This window comes from Callithrix jacchus, chromosome 10 (assembly GCF_049354715.1).
Source record: "Callithrix jacchus isolate 240 chromosome 10, calJac240_pri, whole genome shotgun sequence".
In the NCBI taxonomy this organism is placed as follows: Eukaryota; Metazoa; Chordata; class Mammalia; order Primates; family Cebidae; genus Callithrix; species Callithrix jacchus.
In genome coordinates this window covers 65,761,192-65,779,606 of record NC_133511.1, presented here as the reverse complement: position 1 = coordinate 65,779,606, position 18,415 = coordinate 65,761,192, and the positions used below count along the sequence as shown (strand labels likewise).

Here is an 18,415-nt window from a genome sequence, read left to right as displayed (position 1 = left end):
CCTCGGCTCCTTTGCATCTTTCCAACAGCCTTGCACAGTGATATCACCTGCCCTCTCCACAGCTGAGGAGACCCAGAGCCAGTGTTGGAAAGGGACTTACCCAAGATCACAGAGCCAGCAAGGGCAGTGCTGGGATGAGAACCCGCACCTTTCTCAGCCCATGCCCGTCATGCTAACCATTGCAATATGGCCTCTGTGCTTATCACTTAAAGTTTTTATATTCTCAACCTTCCATAGGAATGTTAAGAATTGGGAGGGTGGGTGGAGTGGGACAATCTGGGAAGACTTCCCTGAAGAGGAAGGATTTCAGCTGGACTTTGAAGGATGTGTGGAAGCACAGAAAGAAGAGAGGAACAGAGATTCCAGGCACAGAAACACCTGGGTGAAGGATTTGGCTGTAGAAGTAAACCTGACTCTTTTGGGGACAATGAAGGGGACACACATGCACAGAGTGCAGGCCCCAGCCTGGACCTGAAGATCAGTCCATGGCCGACACCCTTCCAGCAGGCGCAATCTGGGGAGGACACAGACTCATGGACAAGCCACGACCGGTCTGATGCTCCAGGGGTATCTAGAATCCCCCTTCTCTGCTCTTGGGGCACGTGGGTCTCTCCTCAGAAGAGGACATGGAGGTCCAGCCAGTGGAGCGATTTGCCCAGGGTCACAAAGCTGGTAGGAGAGGACAGGATCATGTGAGCCACTGGGCAGCACAGGCCATTCCAGGCCCAGGACCGCCAAGTTTTCCCAGTATCCACAAAAACACAAGGCCTAAAAAACAACAAACTGGCTTTAAATTAAAAAGAAAACGACAACATAGAAACAATTGTTAAAGTTTACTTATTTATTTATTTCTATTTTTGTTTGTTGGATGGTGTCTCACTCTATTGCCCAGGCTAGAGTACAGTGGCCACCGTCTCAGCTGACCGCAATCTCCAACTCCCAGGTGCAAGTGATTCTCCTGCCTCAGCCTCCCAAGAAGCTGGGATTACAGGCGTGAGCCACCAGGCCTGGCTAATTTTGTATTTTTAGTAGAGACAGCATTTTATCATGTTGGCCAAGCTGGTTTCGAACCCCTGACCTCAGGTGACCTGCCTTCCTCGGCTTCCCAAAGTGTTGGGATTATAGGTGTGAGCCACCGCACCAGGCCTAAAAGTTTAACCACATGCAAGTAATGTCAGGTTCACTGAGTTTTCTTTAATATTCCTACACATTTCATTACATTCTGAAAATATGTGCATTCGATTTCCTTTTTCTCAAGTATGGGAGGTGGCTGTTGAGAAATCACAGACAATCGTAAATTAAGTAACTTGTTGCTAAGTAATTCTAATTTCAAAGGGAGAGTTTATAAAAATCCTGTTGCATATTTTTGCCGCAAGAGCATTTCTGTGGCAGGTTGATGCATTTGAATGTTTGGAGAGGGTGGGAAGGGGCAGAGAAATGAGACAGCTCTGACGGTGCTCCAGGCCGGGTGGACGCCGTGCATTGGCAATGAGGGGTTGGGGTGCATCTGGGAGCTACCCAGGTGGGGGACTGCACATAGATGCCCTGCTATAAGATGTCCCCAAGACAGTGATAATTTGGGCTGATGCTGGGATTGGGTACAGCTGGCTCAGAGGCAGGGGGAGGCAGCTGCCGGGGAACGAGCAGTTTCAGGGGAAGAAGACAGTTTGGAACCACAGATGGGCCTTTCTGATTCTGCCTAGCTCAGGCCAAAGTTTGCTTAAGATGAAATTCCTAGAACTTAGAAGTGGGGGTGATAATCTTAGAGGAAAGAGAGAGAGGCTGTATTGCTGGTTACAGATAATTTCCAAATTGGGTCCTAAATTTGAACAGAGAAGAATGCCAGTTGAGCCATGGGTGGAATAGGTGACAAAAGCAAAGTTTAGGGGTGAGAGACTGGGCTTCGCTCTGTCCCATGTCAGCCACGTGACTTTGAGCAGCAAGCCACTTCCGCATTCTGTGCTGCTGTCTAAGATGCCGAGGTTAGGTTACTGGAGCAATATCCTGTGCACCTCAGATTCTGAGAATGCACGATTCCTTAAGTCAGAGCTGCTATGATTCAGAGACTCGAATTTTAAGAGCTGTGTCTCTGTGATGCTTTGAAACCCCGGCTCCCCAGCTGTGAACCTGTCTGGCTGTCTGGATTCATTCTGTCAGCACATTGGGGATGGGGAGTGGGGAAGGAAGGGGGTGAGAGGTTCTTTAAAAAGAAACAAGGGCTGAGAACATGATGATCTGCTTCCAGCAGCTCTCAGGCAATAAATATTGATGTGGGAGGAATTGTTCCTCTGCCTCCCTGAGGCTGCCTTGGCCGGGTCTGCTTGCAGTAACGCTGGCTGGCCTGGCCCACGAGGGCCACTGATGAGGTGTCTGAGAGTTTGGGATTTTAAATTTACATGGTTTTAAAATTCTGTGTTCCTAATAGAGCTTCTCAAATACTTACTTATATTATTATAAAAGTCTATGCCTCGAATGGTCCATGACTCCCCAAATCCACATTTCTAAATGGCTGCAATTTTGGCTAAGAGTCTGTAAGCCTGTGATGGCCACTATCTCCCAGTCATTAACTTCCATGTACTTCTTTGGGAGAATGGTCAGGGATGGGGGACAGGAGTGTGAGGTGGTGATGGTCCTTAAAATCCAGGACTTTGGGCTGGTCTACCAGGATTGCCCAGTCAGGAGGCCCCCATTCCCCTGGGACTCTGTGTCTCCACGCAGCCTCTGTGAGTTCGGAGGTGCTGCAGGCCTCCCGGCTCCCAGTGCCTCCTCCTTGCAGGCACTGCCTCTAGACCCGGCTGTATCTCACAGATAGAGGGATTGGCCCATAGAGGGTCAAAGACATGCCCAGAGGTTGGGCAGCACCACAGGCCCTTGTACCTGTTTGTATACAGCCAGGTCTTGGCCCCAGAGGGCCAGGGAAAGGCTGCCCCAGACCTGGTGCACTTAGGACTTCCTTTAAATCAGGGCTTCGGCCGGGTGTGGTGGCTCACTCCTGTAATCCCAGCACTTTGGGAGGCTGAGGCAGGCGGATCACCTGAGGTTGGGAGTTCAAGACCAACTTAACCAACATGTATTAAAAATACAAAAATTAGCCAGGCATGGTGGCAGGTGCCTGTAATCCAAGCTACCCAGGAGGCTGAGGCTTGAACCCAGGAATTGGAAGTTGCAGTGAGGCGAGATCATGGCATTGTACTCCAGCCTGGGCAACAGAACAAGACTCCATCTCAAAAAAAAATTAAAAAATTAAAAAAATCAGGACCTGAGGCCCCGCCCCACTGGGGCAATCTGCTTGAGTGTTTATTCAAATTGAATCCCAAAGAACACCAAGGGTACCACCATAGAAAGGAGGAGAAGGGGTGTCACCGAGCAGGGCTAAGGGCCTTCCACTCCTACACACACACACACACACACACACTCTCTCTCTCTCTTTCTCTCTCTCTCTCTCTCTCTCTCTCTCTCTCTCTCTCTCTCTTCAGTCAGAGTAGTTCTACTATTTTGTTTTTATACCTGTCTAAAGACTAAATCTAAAGAATAAGATTTCAATTAGGAAAAGGGTTCTGTTCTTAAAACCCACCTGAGCTAGTCCAGTCCTGCCATTGTCAGAGGAGACTAAAGCTAAAGAAGAGACGAAAGGTGCTGATGGGGCTCAAGAGGACCGTGCGAGCTTCCCCGGCGTCTGAGGCATCCTGCAGCAGCAGGGACAGGGCTAGACATGGCAGGGGTTAGACACGTGTCATGCTGGACCCCTGCTGACTTCAGAAGGGTTGGTACCAGGCTCGAGGGGCTGAAGAAAAGACCCGGAGTCAGCAAGCAAGACATGGAGTTTATTGAGGGAAATTACATACAGGGTGGTCCAGTGGTGGTGGGCTGGACAGAGAATCACACCATTTGAAAAAGCATGCAAGTTATATGGCATTTTTACTTGGCACCCTCCACCTGGCAACTTTCACTTAACCCGAAACAAAGGGCTTGGATCCTCTATACAGCATGTGTTCCATGGGATGAGCCAGGGATTCAGATGTTCTTCATAAATAAGGAATGAATCTCTGGGTTGGCCACACCCAGATTTCTTAGCTCAGAACTCCAAACAAGGCTAGGAACAGTGGCTCACACCAGTAATCCCAGTAGTTTGGGAGGCCAAGGCAGGCAGATAACTTGAGGTCAGTAGGTCGAGACCAGCCTGGCCGAATGGTGAAACCCTGTCTCTACTAAAAAGATAAAAATTAGCTGGGCATGGTGGTGGGCACCTGTAATCCCAGCTACAGGGAGGCTGAGGCAGGAGAATCGCTTGAACCTGGGAGGCGGAGGTTGCAGTGAGCTGAGATCGTGCCACTGCACTACAGCCTGAATGACAGAGCAAGACTCTGTCTCAAAAAAAAAAAGAACTCCAAATGCAGGTTCTGTTTAGACCATAGGGTCATTCTCAGGGTATGCTTAAGAAGCTAGTACTGTCAGGTACGATTGCCATGCAATATGGTGGCCGCACCATACCAGCCTGGCTCTGATACTTACTAATTCTGAAATCTGTAAGATGGGTATAACCATAACATCTATATCTCGGGGCCTCTGTAGGAATGAAGTGAGGCAAAGTGGTGAGGTGGGCCGTTCAGTGCCAGAGCGCAGGTGCAGTAAACAGGAGTGCTGGTTCTTGGCATCTCTCTCCAAGCAGGCCCACTCTTAAGGGGATAAGTAATAGAAAAAGTGCTTTTTTTCTAACCTTCTTATATGCTATTCCTTTTTACATGCTTTTTAACTTTTCTGTTTTTTAAATTTCGTTTTTCAATTGACAAGTAAAAGTTGTATGTATTTACGGTGGAACATGATGTTTTGATCTGTGTATGCACTGGGGAGTGGATAAATCAAGCTGTTTAACACATGCCTTACCTCACTTACTTACCTTTGTGTGTGTGTGTGGTGAGAACACTTAAAATCTACTTCCTTGGCAGTTTTCAAGTATGTAATGTATTGTTATTAACTATACTCATTATGATGTACAATAGATTGCCCGAACTTATTTCTCCTGTGTAACTGAAATTTTGTATCCTGTGGCTAGCAACTTGTCCAGCCTCTCTGGTAACTGCCCTTCTACTTTTTGCTTCTATGAGTTTGGCTTTCTTAGATTCCATGCCTAATACTGAGGTCATGCAGTATTTGCTTTTCTGTGCCTGGCTTATTTCACTTAACATGGTGTCCTTAGGATCATCCATGTTTTCACAATGACAGGATTTCCTTCCTTTTTAAGGCCAAATAGTATTCCATTGTTTATGCATACTGCATTTTATTTATTTATTTATTTATTTTTAAAGACGGGGTTTCACCATATTGGTCAGGCTGGTCTCGAACTTCTGACCTCAGGTGATCCGCCCACCTCAGCCTCCCAAAGTGCTGGGATTATAGGCCTGAGCCACCGCGCCCGGCATACTACATTTTCTTTATTCGTTCATCCATCAGTGGGCTCTCAGGTTGAATCCATATCTTGGCTAATGTGATAGTGCTGCAATAAGCCTGGGAGTGCAGATCTCTCTCCTTTCTTTGATTTAAATATATTCTTTGATTTGAAAATTTGTGTTTTTTTATTTTCTTTTTTAAATTGTTATTTTTTTCGAGATGGAATCTTGCTCTGTTGCCCATGCTGGAGTGCAGTGGCACAATCTCGGCTCACTGCAACCTCTGCCTTCTGGGTTCAAGCAGTTCTCCCGCCTTAGCCTCCCGAGTAGCTGGGATTACAGGCACACACCACAATGTCCGGCTAACTTTTGGATTTTTAGTAGAGATGGGGTTTCATCATGTTGGCCAAGCCATTGAACTCCTGACCGCAAGTCATCTGCCTGCCTCGGACTCCCAAAGTGCTGGTATTACAGGCGTGAGCCACTGCGCCTGGCTAAAATGGCTTACTTTTTAATTTTTATGGGTTCATAGTAGGTGTATATGTTTATGGCGTACAAGAGATTTTTTTCTTTTGAGATGGAGTCTCTCTCTCTCTCTCTGTTGCCCAGGCTGGACAATAGTGAGTGGTGCAATCTCAGCTCACTGCAACCTCCACCTCTAGGGTTCAAGGAATTCTCCTGCCTCAGCCTCCCAAGTAGCTGGGATTATAGGCGCCTGCCACCATACTTGGCTAATTTTTGTATCTTTAGTAGAGATGGGGTTTTACCATGTTAGCCAGGCTGGTCCCCAACTTCTGACCTCAAGTAATCTGCCTGTGTCAGCCTCCCAAAGTGCTGGGATTACAGGCATGAGCCACTGTGCCCAGCCTACATGAGATATTTTGAATTGGCATATAATGGGTAATAATTATATCAGTGTAAATAGGGTGTCCAACACCTCAAGAAATAACAAAGAATTTATCATTTCTTATTTTTTAAATTTATTTTTCTGTGCATAACCAACCAATCAATAGAATGTATCATTTCTTTGTGTTACAGATGTTCCAATAACACCCTCTTAGTTTTTTGTTTTGGGTTTTTTTTTTTCTTTTAAGACAGAGTCTCACTCTGCCACCCAGGCTGGAGTGCAGTGGCGCGATTTCGGCTAACTGTAACCTCTGCCTCTTGGACTCAAGCAATTCTCCTGTCTCAGCTGCCTGAGTAGCTGTAATTATAGGCATTCACTACCACGCCTGGCTAATTTTTGTATTTTTAGTAGAGATGATGTTTTGCCATGTTGGCCAGGCTGGCCTCAAACTCCTGACCTCAGAGGATCCACCCACCTCAGCCTCCCAAAGTGTCTTAGTTCTTTTTAAATGCATAATACATTCAACTGTCTCTCTTTAATATACTGATTTCATTTCCTTTGGATATACACCCAGTAGTGGATGGTTAGATCCCAAGGTTCTATTTTTAACTTTCTGAGGAGGCTCCATACTGTTTTCCATGATGGCTGTGCTAATTTACACACCCCACCAACAGTGTGCAAGTGTGCCCTTTTCTCCACAGCCACAGCGGCACTTACTGGTCTTTTCGATGATAGCCATTCTATTATAATATATCACATCTATACACGTTCAGGTGTGAGATGATATCCCACTGTGTTTCCACATGGTTTTCTATATCCTACTTGCACTATAGCCTATAAAAGGTTTGACACAGCTCACACCACACACAGGTACAGTACTACTAAAACGGTAGGAATTAGGCTAACAGTTATTACTTACTTTGCACCATGCAATGTTCTAAGACCTTTGTATGGATTATCTCATTTAGTTCCCATAACCCACCTGTGAAGTAGATATAGTTATTACCCCCATTTTGTACCGGAGGGACTTGGGTAACAGAGATTAAGTAACCTGGTCACATGGCTAGTAAATGGCGAAACCAATCAGTCCAGGCTAAGGAGCAGGAACAATATAAATAAGAGAAAAACGTTTTCAGAATGAGAGAGAAAAACATAAATGCGTGGACTCATAAAGATTAATTCCGTTGATACAGTTGAGCCATTTATTTGGTTCTGAGGTTTCTGGTAGCCAAAGTGAAAAGAAACATGGCCAATGGCATGGATCTCATTAAAAGAAGGCCACGGCCTGAGAGTGGTGGTTCACGCCTGTAATCCCAGCACTTTGGGAGGCTGAGACAGGTGGATCACCTAAGACTAGGAGTTCAAGACCAGCCTGGCCAACATGGTGAAACCCTGTCTCTACTAAAAATAAAAAATAAAAAATAAAAAATAAATGGCCGGGCATGGTGGCAGGCACCTGTAATACCAGCTACTTGGGAGGCTGAGGCAGGAGACTTGCTCAAACCTGGGAGGTGGAGGTTGCAGGAGGTCTAGATCATGTCATTGCACCACTGCAGCCTGGGTAACAGAGCAAGACTCTGCCTCAAAGAAAAAAAAAGAAAAGAAAAGAAAAAAGAAAGCTAGGAGTGTGTCTCATTCTTCATGCAAACCCAGCTCTTGCTGAAAAACACTAGCTTTCATGGGGTGGGAGGAAGTTCAGCAGATCTCCCATCCCCGTGGCTGCTTCCCTTAGAGATATATGAAGGAACCCGAGGCTGGTCGAGGGTTCCATATTACCCCAGAGTCCACATGGGCTCTGTGGGTCAGGGAACCTAGCACCTGGACAAAGCCCTCTCTTAATAGGAAATCAGCTCTCACCAAGGATAGTGCCTGGATCACTAGAGGCCCAGCAGACAGGAGGGCCTTCCACGGGCTGAGCCACACACAGCACACAGTGTCCTGCAGGCTTGCAGCAATCAGCAAAGAGCCTGCAGAGGGGAAGTTCCAGCAGCCCTCTCCACCCAAGGCTGCTGACCCAGGCAAACACAGCCCAGATGGGTCACACTCGTCTCTGTGCTGAGCAGAGGCACAATGTTTCCTATTTCTGAGCCCGCTATTACTCAGCTGCCCTCAAAACAGATGAGGGGCAACAGCAGAAATCTGTGGCGAAAACAGGGTCAGGAGCTAAGGACAGTTAGGGCTCCCAGTAGCCACGGAATATAACTGAAATCTCTTAGCCCGGCCTTCCAAACCACCAAAGTCTGGCTCCAGCCCCTCTTTTGGCCCCAGCCCCTGCTCCAGCCAAGCACTGCTGTGGTCAGGTTGGTGCCTCCACTATGTCCTGCTTATGACAGTCTCCTTCTTCCACCATGCCTCCACTTCAAATCTGCTCTCCCTTTCTATCTACCCAAACCCAAAGTTCACTTCTCCCTGGATGCTGCCCTTGACCACCCTGCCCCTGAAGGTCTGTCCCTCCCCTCTTGTTCCAAACTCCATGCTCTTTCACAGCAGGAAACAGGACTGAGATGGGGAGACTAGAGAACCTGGGTTAGCTGGGCATGGCGGCATGTGCTTGTAGTCTCGGCTACTGGGGAGGCTGAGGCAGGAGAATTGCCTGAACCTGGGAGGCAGAGGTTGCAGTGAGCCAAGATCGCACCACTACACTCCAGCAAGGCTCTATCTCAAAAAAAAAAAAAGTGCAGTGTAGGCTAAATAGAAATGTACACATGGGAGCAGATGACATTGTGGTTGCTTTTACTCTTTATGAGAACAAGGAACCCCAGCAAGGAACTCAGAAGATTCTGCTTACCCTGCCCCTTCATGATAAAAAATGTTAGGAAGTGATCAGTCTGCTCCTGGCCTCTCCTCCTGCTTCCTGGGGCAGCCCTCACTCCAGCACTCTCTCTCAGCTGTCCAGGACCCTCCCACCACTGTGGTGCCCCTCTCAGACCACTCTCTCAGAGCTCAGACAGGACTCAGGAACAAGGAGATTCACTAATTCTCTTTAAGGCAGCACGGTTCAAAAGAAATGTTATATGAAACACATATGTAATTCTATTTTTTTTGTCCACATGCCAAAGTACAAGAAATTAACTTTAATAATATATTTTATTTAATCCATCTTATCTAAAATATTCTCATTTTAACATATAATGAATATTAAACATTAATGATGAAATATTTTCCTTTTGGTCATACTAAGTCTAATTGCATTTTGTGCCTACAGCACATCGCAGTTTGAACTGACCATATTTCAATTGCTTACAGGCATATGTGGCAGGTAGCTGCTGTATTAGACAGTGCAGCTCTAAGGTATAAATGAATAATCCATGCAGGCTGTCTTACCCAAAAATAAAAGACATGGTAGGATTTCAGTTTCCTTCAAATCACACCACAAAGATGCCTCCAAGTTCTTCTAGTCCTGCATCAGGGCTGTCTGACTCAGGGGGCTTAGTGGATAAAGCATGAGCTATTGTTGTTTTGAGCAAGGTGTTGCTGTCACCTAGGCGAGAGTGCAGTGGTGCCGTCATAGCTTATTGTAGCCTTGGACTCCTGGGCTCAAGCGATGCTTCCACCTCAGCCTCTTGAGTAGCTGGGACCACGGATGCATGCCATATGCCCAGCTAATTTTTTAATTTTTGAAATGGGGTCTTACTATGTTGCCTGGGCCAGTCTCAAGCTCCTTGCCTCAAGCAATCCTCCTGCCTTGGCCTCCCAAAGCACTGGGATTACAGGTGCGAGCCCAGTCAAAGCTTGAGTTTTCTACTCAGGCAAGCTTGAACTAGGATCTGAGTTCTGCCACTCTCTAGTTGTGTGACACTGAACGAGTTGCCTACCTTCAGAACTTGTTTGCTCACGTGTGAAGGAGTATAGGGCTTCCTGGCAGGTCCCAGTGAAGATGGAGCAGGCTCATGTATGCGTAGCCTGGCAGGTGCTGGAATCAAAGATCCGCTAGCCCTGGTGTGCTCTGTGAACCCTTTGCCTGTCTCGGAACCATCAGCCATTCAAGAGCTTCCTTGAGGCTTGATGGCATCTTCCCTTGCTTTTCCTCCCAAAAGCCTGGTATTGGCTACATCCACTGCTGGTTAGAACCATCTCTTTCACTCCTCTTTCAATAGCTATTTACTAGATAACCACTATTTCAGCCCAGGCCCTTGCTAGGCATGAGGGTTTCAACAGTAAACAAGATAAACATAAATCCTGCTCTTGCAGAGCTCCGGGTCCACCAGGGGAGAAAGGCGTCGAATGAGGTTGGCCTAAGACCTAAGCATGTATAAAACCGACATTCTTTATTCTCTTTAAAAATCAACTTAATTTCTACTCCGAATGCCCATCCTGCCAGATCATCAGGAAATTCAATTGCAGCCTTTCTTAGAGTTCTCTGACCAAGGTGAAGCAAAGGTCCTGTGGTCTTACACAGTGCCCAAGCACCAGGGAGCCCCCCACACCCACCCCAGCAGACATCAGCACCAGCCCACTGTGGTCATGGTGATGCCCACTTGCCATCCTGGCCCATGCAGTTTGGAGCAGAGTCTTGGTGAGGCTGGGAATGTGGGAGCCCAGCCTCCCTAGGTCAGCCTGCATTCTGCCCCTTGGAGGTGAATTGTTTCTGTGAGCCTTATCTCAGAGGGTACATGGCTCCTCACTGCTCATGGAACCCACAGACTGCTCTGTCTCTGCCCCTTCCTCTTTTCCAGGCTTTATTTTAGGGAAGATGGTATTCTTTTCCCCTCATCCTCAGAGCCTCCCTCTCTCCTCACACCCACCACAACACTCAGCAGAGTCTTCTCAAGGGACTCAAGCTCTGGAAACAAACGACAGGAAGGGAAATCTGCAACCCATTACTGTTTTCTGCCCTGCCACGAACATTCCCTGAGGACAGGAAACCCAGAGCCTGCTCCCTGCTGGAATGAAAGAAGAGAGAATAAAGGGACAAAAGCCCTAGGGAACAAACACATGAATTAATAGTTGAACGAATTGTCCTGCTGGGAGAGGCCAGCGTTGAGCCAGCCAGCCTCAGGAAGCCAGGTGGGGGAGGCATGGAACAGGGTACCCCCCAAAGTGGTGGTTGACATGAAGGTTCTGAAATGTGGGGAAATCCAGTATTTGCCTCATGATGATCTCACAGAAAAAACAAGATGGGAGAAGAAAGAGAAAGTGACAGACCCCAACCAAAGGGTGAGTCCTGTAGGAACCTCACAGTCAACATGGGAAGAGGAGGCAGAACCAGGAAGCCCAGAGGAGCACTCAACCCCATAGGCCTTCCCTATGGCCCATGGCATCCTGGCCCTGGACTTGGCCTGCACACTCCTAGTTACAGGGAGCTTGCTGCCTCCCAGGGAAGCCTCTGCCAAACTGCTGTCCACACTGGGTGTAAGTCTTCTGTTACAGGGTCTCACTCTATCACCCAGGCTGAAGTGCTGTGGCATGATCTCAGCTCACTGCAACTATTACCAGAAAGGGGTCTGGATCCGGACCCCAAGAGAGGGTTCTTGACCTTCACTGAAAAAGAACTCAGGGCGATTCCGTATAGTGAAGTGAGAGCAAGTTTATTAAGAAAGTAAAGGAAAAAAGAATGGCTATTCCACAGGCAGAGCAGGGTGTTTCCGAAAGCAAGAAGAGGAATGCGTCCACCCTAGGTACAATACATGTTTATATATAGGATAAAAAAAAGATCACGGGTGTTGAAAAATGCACACTTTGAATGAGGAGACCTTCCAAACAGGCTTTGTGTGAGCAACATGGCTGTTTATTCACCTGGGTGCAGGTTTGGGTAGTGTTTTGGGGGGCGGGGGTGTTGCAGAGTGAGATCAGTTACAGTGGTGGGGGTTAGGGGGCAAGGAGTATACATGACCACAAGTTCAGTTACAATGGCACGGTTGGGTGAGAGGTGTTTACATTGTCATAAGAACAGTTAAGATGACAGGGTTGGGTGAGGGGCTTGTCCCGGGAAGCGATCAGGGACAATGGTGAATGCAGGCAGAAGGTAGGAGACATCAGCTGAGGCAAGCAGGACTTCAGACTTTCAGGCTCCAGCCTTGCATATGGAGACCTGACAATGGGGAGATGTGCTCTGCCACAAGGGTTTGTGATAAAGCATTTTCTTAATTACTATATTGTGCAAGAACCGATATTGTTATATGTAAATTTTCAGTGCTGCAAAAGAAGTAGCATTTGAATATAAATTTCCTCAGCAAGGCAATTTACCTCTATAGAAGGGTGCGGCTCACAGATGGAACAATGGTGAGCGTACACCTGGACAAGGGACCCCTACTGCTGTATTGTTCCCCTATTGGCTAGGGTTAGACCACGAAGTCTAAGCTAATTCCGATTGGCTGTTTTAAAGAGAGTGGGGTACAAGCTGGAAATTCAGGGTGGGTAGTTTGGCTGGAAGGACAGTTACAGGACAGGTCAGAGCAAATGACCAGAGGTGACTCAAGTCAAAGCAGGTGACCAGGACAGGTGACCAGAGCGGGAGACCGGATGAGTCAGGACAGAGTAGGGGACTAAGGAAACAGGTGTGAACCGATTAGAAATGGTGGAAAATGTTGTTTACTGGAACTACAAGGATATTAAACCTTAAAATAGAGAATTAAAGAATAAGAGAGCTGAACATACTGACATACTGATTCTTTGAAGAGAAACTTGAAGTTCACTATATCTAATATTATTACCTTTAAAGCAAATTTAGGAATGCTTCTGTTCTCAAAACATTGGGATATCATGACACTGCTAAGCCTGGGTCTGGTTAGTAAACATTATCGATCTGTTCCTTTAACCATAAACAACCGGCAGCTAGGAATGCCTCACTTTCTGGGAATGCAGCCAGCAAGTCCCAGCCTCATTTTCCTAGCCCTTGGTCAAGATGGAGTCGCTCTGATTCTAACGCCTCTGACACAATCTCCATCTCCCTGGCTCAAGTGATCCTCCTTCCTCAGCCTCCTGAGTAGCTGGGACTACAGGCGTGTGCCACCATGCCTGGCTGATTTTTTTTTTTTTTTAAGACAGTCTCACTCTGTTGCCTAGGCTGGAGTGCAGCGGCACGACCTTGGCTCACTGCAACCTCTGCCTCCCAAGTTCAAGCCATCCTCCTGCCTCAGCCCCGCTAGGAGCTATAGGATTATAGGCGAGTGCCTATTTATCTTTATTTCCTTTCTTCTTTCTGACAATTAGAAGATAGTGATTTTGCCCCCTCCCCCAACATGCACGATATTCTCTTCCTCTCTTTTTCAAGAGTTGCACATAGGCTGTCCCCACACAGGTGGAGGGATACACTCCAGGGTGTCCATGGGCATCTTCACAACTTGGACCCAAAGCTGATCCTGTCCTCTGGGTGTGGCCTGATTCATCCAAGAGGAGCAGTGACAGTGGGAGTGAAGATTGATTGGACTGGTGTGTTGGTGTTTTGAGTAACGTTGGTGGTGATGATGAGGTTAGTGATATTGATCCTGGCGAAGACAGCGGTAGTGGTGATGATGTCAGAGGCAGTGATAATGATATTGGTTATGGTGATTCTGAAGGTTCAAGTGACAGTGATAATGGTGATTGTACTGCTGGTCGTGATCATGACAGAGGCAACAATAACAATCCTCATATTGCGATGGTAATGTCATGACTAAATTTGTCATTTAGTCTCAGTGATACGGGTCATGTGAGTGAGGGTGATATTTAAGGTGATAGGGGTAGAAATGATGATGATTATGGTGGTAATTTTCATGAAAATGTTGGTGATTATTATGATGTTAATAATGGTCATGCCAACTAACCCACGTGGACACTGGTAATAGTGATGACAAAGTTTAACCACAAGGATTTTATTTATTCTTTCAAAACCACTTGTGGGGTACCTGTAGGGCCAAGAACAAGTGGAACACTGTAGGCCCCAGTTGCTTCTGAGGAGATGACAGGGCCCTCATCCTCTCCTTTCCAAGACCTCTCCTCCCAGCCCACAGCCATCTCTGAGTGGGATCACTGGCCTCCAATGGACTGTCCTTGGTTTTGTGTCTCCTTTAGGGCAAGGACTCTCCCACTGAGCAGAGGCCTGGGGAGTCCACGAAGAAGCAGGAGGGCCCAGTCCAGATTGCACCAAACCTGACTGTGATCCAGTTCATCAAAGGTAAGTCAGCTCAGACCAGGATATGGGAAGCGAGGGCCAGAGTGGCCCTCGAAGCTATACAGGATCCAGTCCTTCCTGCCTTTTTTGATTCATCTTCTCCACCTGCACACCCCTCATGAGCACCATCTACTCCATGTAAGTCTTTGCACATGTGATTCTCTCTGCCTGGACCATCATTTTTTATTGCTGTCAAAACCTTCCCTATGGGCCAGGCGTGGCGACTCACATCTGTAATCCCAGCACTTTGGGAGGCCAGATCACTTGAGGTCAGGAGTTTGAGACCAGACTGGCCAACATGGTTAAACCCATCTCTACTAAAAATACAAAAATTAGCCAGGCATGGTGGTGGGCGCCTGTAGTCCCAGCTACTTGGGAGGCTGAGGCAGAAGCATCACTTGAACCCGGGAGACAGAGGTTGCAGTGAGCCGAGGTGGCGCCACTGCACTCCAGCCTGGCAACAGAGCGAGACTCCGCCTCAAACAAAACAAAACAAACAAACAACAACAACAACAAAAACCTTCCCTATCCCTCTAGGACCAGCTCAAAAGCCACTACTTTCTCCACATGTCCAGCTCTCCCACCCAGCAAGGCTGTTTCTCTCCCTCTTTGGCTCTCAGAACCCTCAGGGGTTCTAGATCAGTTCAGATCTGAACCTCCTGAAGGTCAGGCCTGTGCTGGCTCATCTATGACCCTTCCTCTCCTCCCACCCGCCACTGAGCCTGCAAATGGGAGACCATCAGGAAACTGTCAAATTCCCAGGCAGTGTGGCATGGGCAGAGAGAGCTCTGGGCTAAAATCCAGAACTTGGGCTTTTGTCCTTGATCCCACTCTTTTCTGGGCCTTCGTTTCCCCATCTACATAGTGAGGAGTAGACTCAGTGATCTAAGGTCTCTGATCCTGAGACTGTGAACTCAGTCTTTCAGTAACCAGAGTACACATTATGACCAGGCCATTCTTTCTCAAGATTATGATCCCATAAGTATTGATTGAGTGCCAGCCATGTGCTCAGCTCTTACAGAGCCCTGGAGGGCATGTCAGAGGACTTGGATTTGAGTCCTGCCCCTAACAGTGACCAGTGTACAATCTTAAAGAAGTTAGTTTCCTTTTCTAAATTGAGTTTCCTCATCTGGAAGATTGGGTCAATAATCCTTGCTCTGCCTCTCTCAAGGGCTATTATGAAAATCACATGAGATGAAGAATGGAAAGCCTCTTTATGCTACTAAAAAAAAACTGTACTTATATATAAGGTACAATTATTTCAGTTATTGCTCTTGGTCTACGGTTATTCTGACCATGCTCTAGGATAGTAAACTGCGGTGCCTGTGGTTTAGGAGGGTAATATCCATAGGGGTTGCTTCATTTCTTACTGAGGATTTCTGCAACAGGAAGGAATTAAGCTATTCTTGGGAAGAGCCTTCTAAGATTTGATGTTGGGGCAGGACAAGGTGGCTCACACCTGTAATCCCAACACTGTGGGAGACCAAGGCAGGAAGACCTTTGGAGCCCAGGAGTTTCAGACCAACCTGGACAACATAGGGGGATCCTGCCTCTTCAAAAAAAAAAAAAAGAAAGAAAAAGAATTAGCGGGGTTGGTGGTGCACACCTGTGGTCCCAGCTACTGGGGAGGCTGAGGTGGGAGGATTGCTTGAGCCTGGGAGTTTGAGGCTTCAATGAGCTCCGATCTCACCACTGTACTCCAGTCTGGGTGACTGAGAGAAACCCTTTCTGAAATTAAAAAAAAAAAAAAGACTTGATATTGGGATATCAGTAATCTAGCCCCCAGTTTTTCAGCATTCCCAGGGAAATGGAGAGGACCTGCATTCCTGGCACAGGTCTGGGCCCAGATGCAGGGTCTGGGACTCCTTAGCCTCAGGCCACCTCCCATGCTATTAAGCCCCAGCACATTGCACTGCTGAATTGCTTATTAATCACTGTTTTGACTTCTGCCAGGAGGGAAGCTGGGGCCAGTTGCTGAAATTGGAACCTAGAGCGAGTGTTCTAGGCCAGATTGTCTCTGGTGGTTTCAGCTTCTACATGATCTGGAAGGCCCTGTGGCCGGTGAGCCAAGTTGGCTTCTGCTGAGCTCCAGGGGCCAGTCTGACTCTAGGGCCTGGTCTTGACCACCTGGGGAAGGCCAAGGGAGGAGGAAGCATGGTCCTTCAGATGGAGGAGCCCTACACTCTTAGGGAAAGATAATCCCTGAGCTAGGAAATGCCCCTGTTAGATGGAGGAGACATAGTCTCTGAGCTGGGGGAAGCCCCTATCAAATGGGAGAGATATAGTCTCTCTGATGGAGGATACATAGTCCCTGAATGGAGCGAGACCCTGCCTTGTCTGATGGAAGAGACCTGATGGCGAAGGCCCCTGTCTGATGATAGAGACATAGTCCTTGAACTAGAGGAGGTCCCTGTCTAATGGGGGAGACATTGCCCTTGAGTTGGAAGCCCCTAACTAACTGGAAGAAGCATAGTCCCTAGACTGAGGGAGAACCTGTCCTATTTGAGAGAGGATGCCTGACCTCTAGCTGGGCGAGGCTCCTGGCTGATGAGGAAGACAGAGTCACTGATCTGAGTGGGACCCTGGCTTGTCTGCTGGGGGAGACACTGTGCTGTGCTAAGGGAATCCTTGTCTCCTGGGAAACATCTGCCTCAGAGCTGGAGATGGCCCCTGGAATTCCCTTGCAGGTAGCCCTATTTAAGTGAAAGGCATAGCCTCTGCCCTCCAGGAATTTTCCATCTATTCTGGAGCCAGGCTGTGGATGCTGAGGAGAGCTGGGGGATGGGTATAAAACACACTGCAGTGATCAGTGCAGGAGAATGGGCTGGAAGCAATCCGTGGGGCCCTCTGGAATCAGGCAGCCAGAGAGGCACAGGAATAGGGGAGGATGGACCTTGTACTAGGAGTCTGGAGACCCCAGGAAACTCCTGGCCTTACACTGGCCTCTCTGGATAAACTTGGAAAAGTCCCTGCCCATCTCTGGACTCTACCATGCAGTAAGGGCACCTGTACAACCTGGGCCATGCCAGATTAAATTTCATGGCTCAATACAGGGCCTCCGATGCCCTGGCCAGAGCAGCTCATGGCAAGAAGGCTAAGCAGCTACCTGGGGTCAGGGTGAGCCTTGCACCTCCTCACTCAGGCTGGTTGAATGCATAGAATGCAGAAATAAACCAGGTACCAGGAGGCAGGCCTGGCATATAAAAGAGGGGGAATTCCACAGCCCCCACCCACCCTGTCTGAACTGTTTGTCTTTATTTTCTGGCTTCCAAGGAAACAGATCCTAGCCTGGCCCAGGGGGCTAAGGAAGCAGCTGGTTTGGCCATGCTCTGAGGACAGACAGAAATCTTCCCATGACAGATGCCCTGGTCCTGCTGCTGCAGAAACAGAAGGAACCCCCGACCTGGCCCAGAGAACCCCCATGGCCCCACCAGCCTGGCCTGGGAAGTGGTTTGCTCCTCTTCCTCCGTACCTTATATTTGACTTCAGTCTTGCCTACTGGCAGAAACGTGTTAGTGGAAAGAGGATTTCACGTGTCAGAGCAGAAAGTGCCCTTGACACTTTCACCTGGGCTGCCCCTACCAATGAGCATCACCTGGCTGCTAGAGCCCAGAGACGAAAAACTTTCCCACCCTTTCGTGCCCTTCAATTTAGCAGACTTGCAATGGGGGCAACCTGTGAAAGAGGCACCATTTTAGGAGCTAGCAGCAGACTGGGGATGTCATTATTGCCAGAACAGTCACTTTTTTTCCTATCTCCAAGCATTTGCCCCTCCTGTGCCCCTACTCAATTCCTTTTCCTCCTTGCTTCACCTCGCCATATTCCCCCATTCTTTAGGCCCTAGCTCTGTCCCACCTCCAGGAAGGGAAGCCTCCAGGAAGCCTCCCAGCACCAAGCTTGAGGGAGGTCTTTGATTCTGCCCCAGACATACTGACAATTTAATCACATATTAGTCCATATGTCCATTCATTACTTCCTTCATTTCACGAATTCACGAATTCAGGTGCCTCCTATGTCCCAGGCTCTGGAGATTCAGCAATGAACACAACAAACAAAACCCCCTGATCTTTTAAAGGGGGCTTACATTCT

General features: G+C 47.9%; 1 protein-coding gene across 19 annotated transcripts in view; it reads left to right on the top strand.

The window, feature by feature from the left end:
* Positions 1-18,415, top strand: part of SLCO2B1 (solute carrier organic anion transporter family member 2B1) — an 84,429-nt gene that overhangs the window by 52,055 nt on the left and 13,959 nt on the right. For all 19 annotated transcript variants that reach the window (XR_013523248.1, XR_013523249.1, XM_035265435.3 and 16 more), the window contains one exon: positions 14,227-14,329. Coding sequence is in view for 17 of the 19 variants with exons in the window: in XM_035265435.3 (XP_035121326.3) it covers positions 14,227-14,329 (103 nt within the window). In the remaining 2 variants the exon portion in view is untranslated. The remainder of the gene's footprint in view (positions 1-14,226; positions 14,330-18,415) is intronic.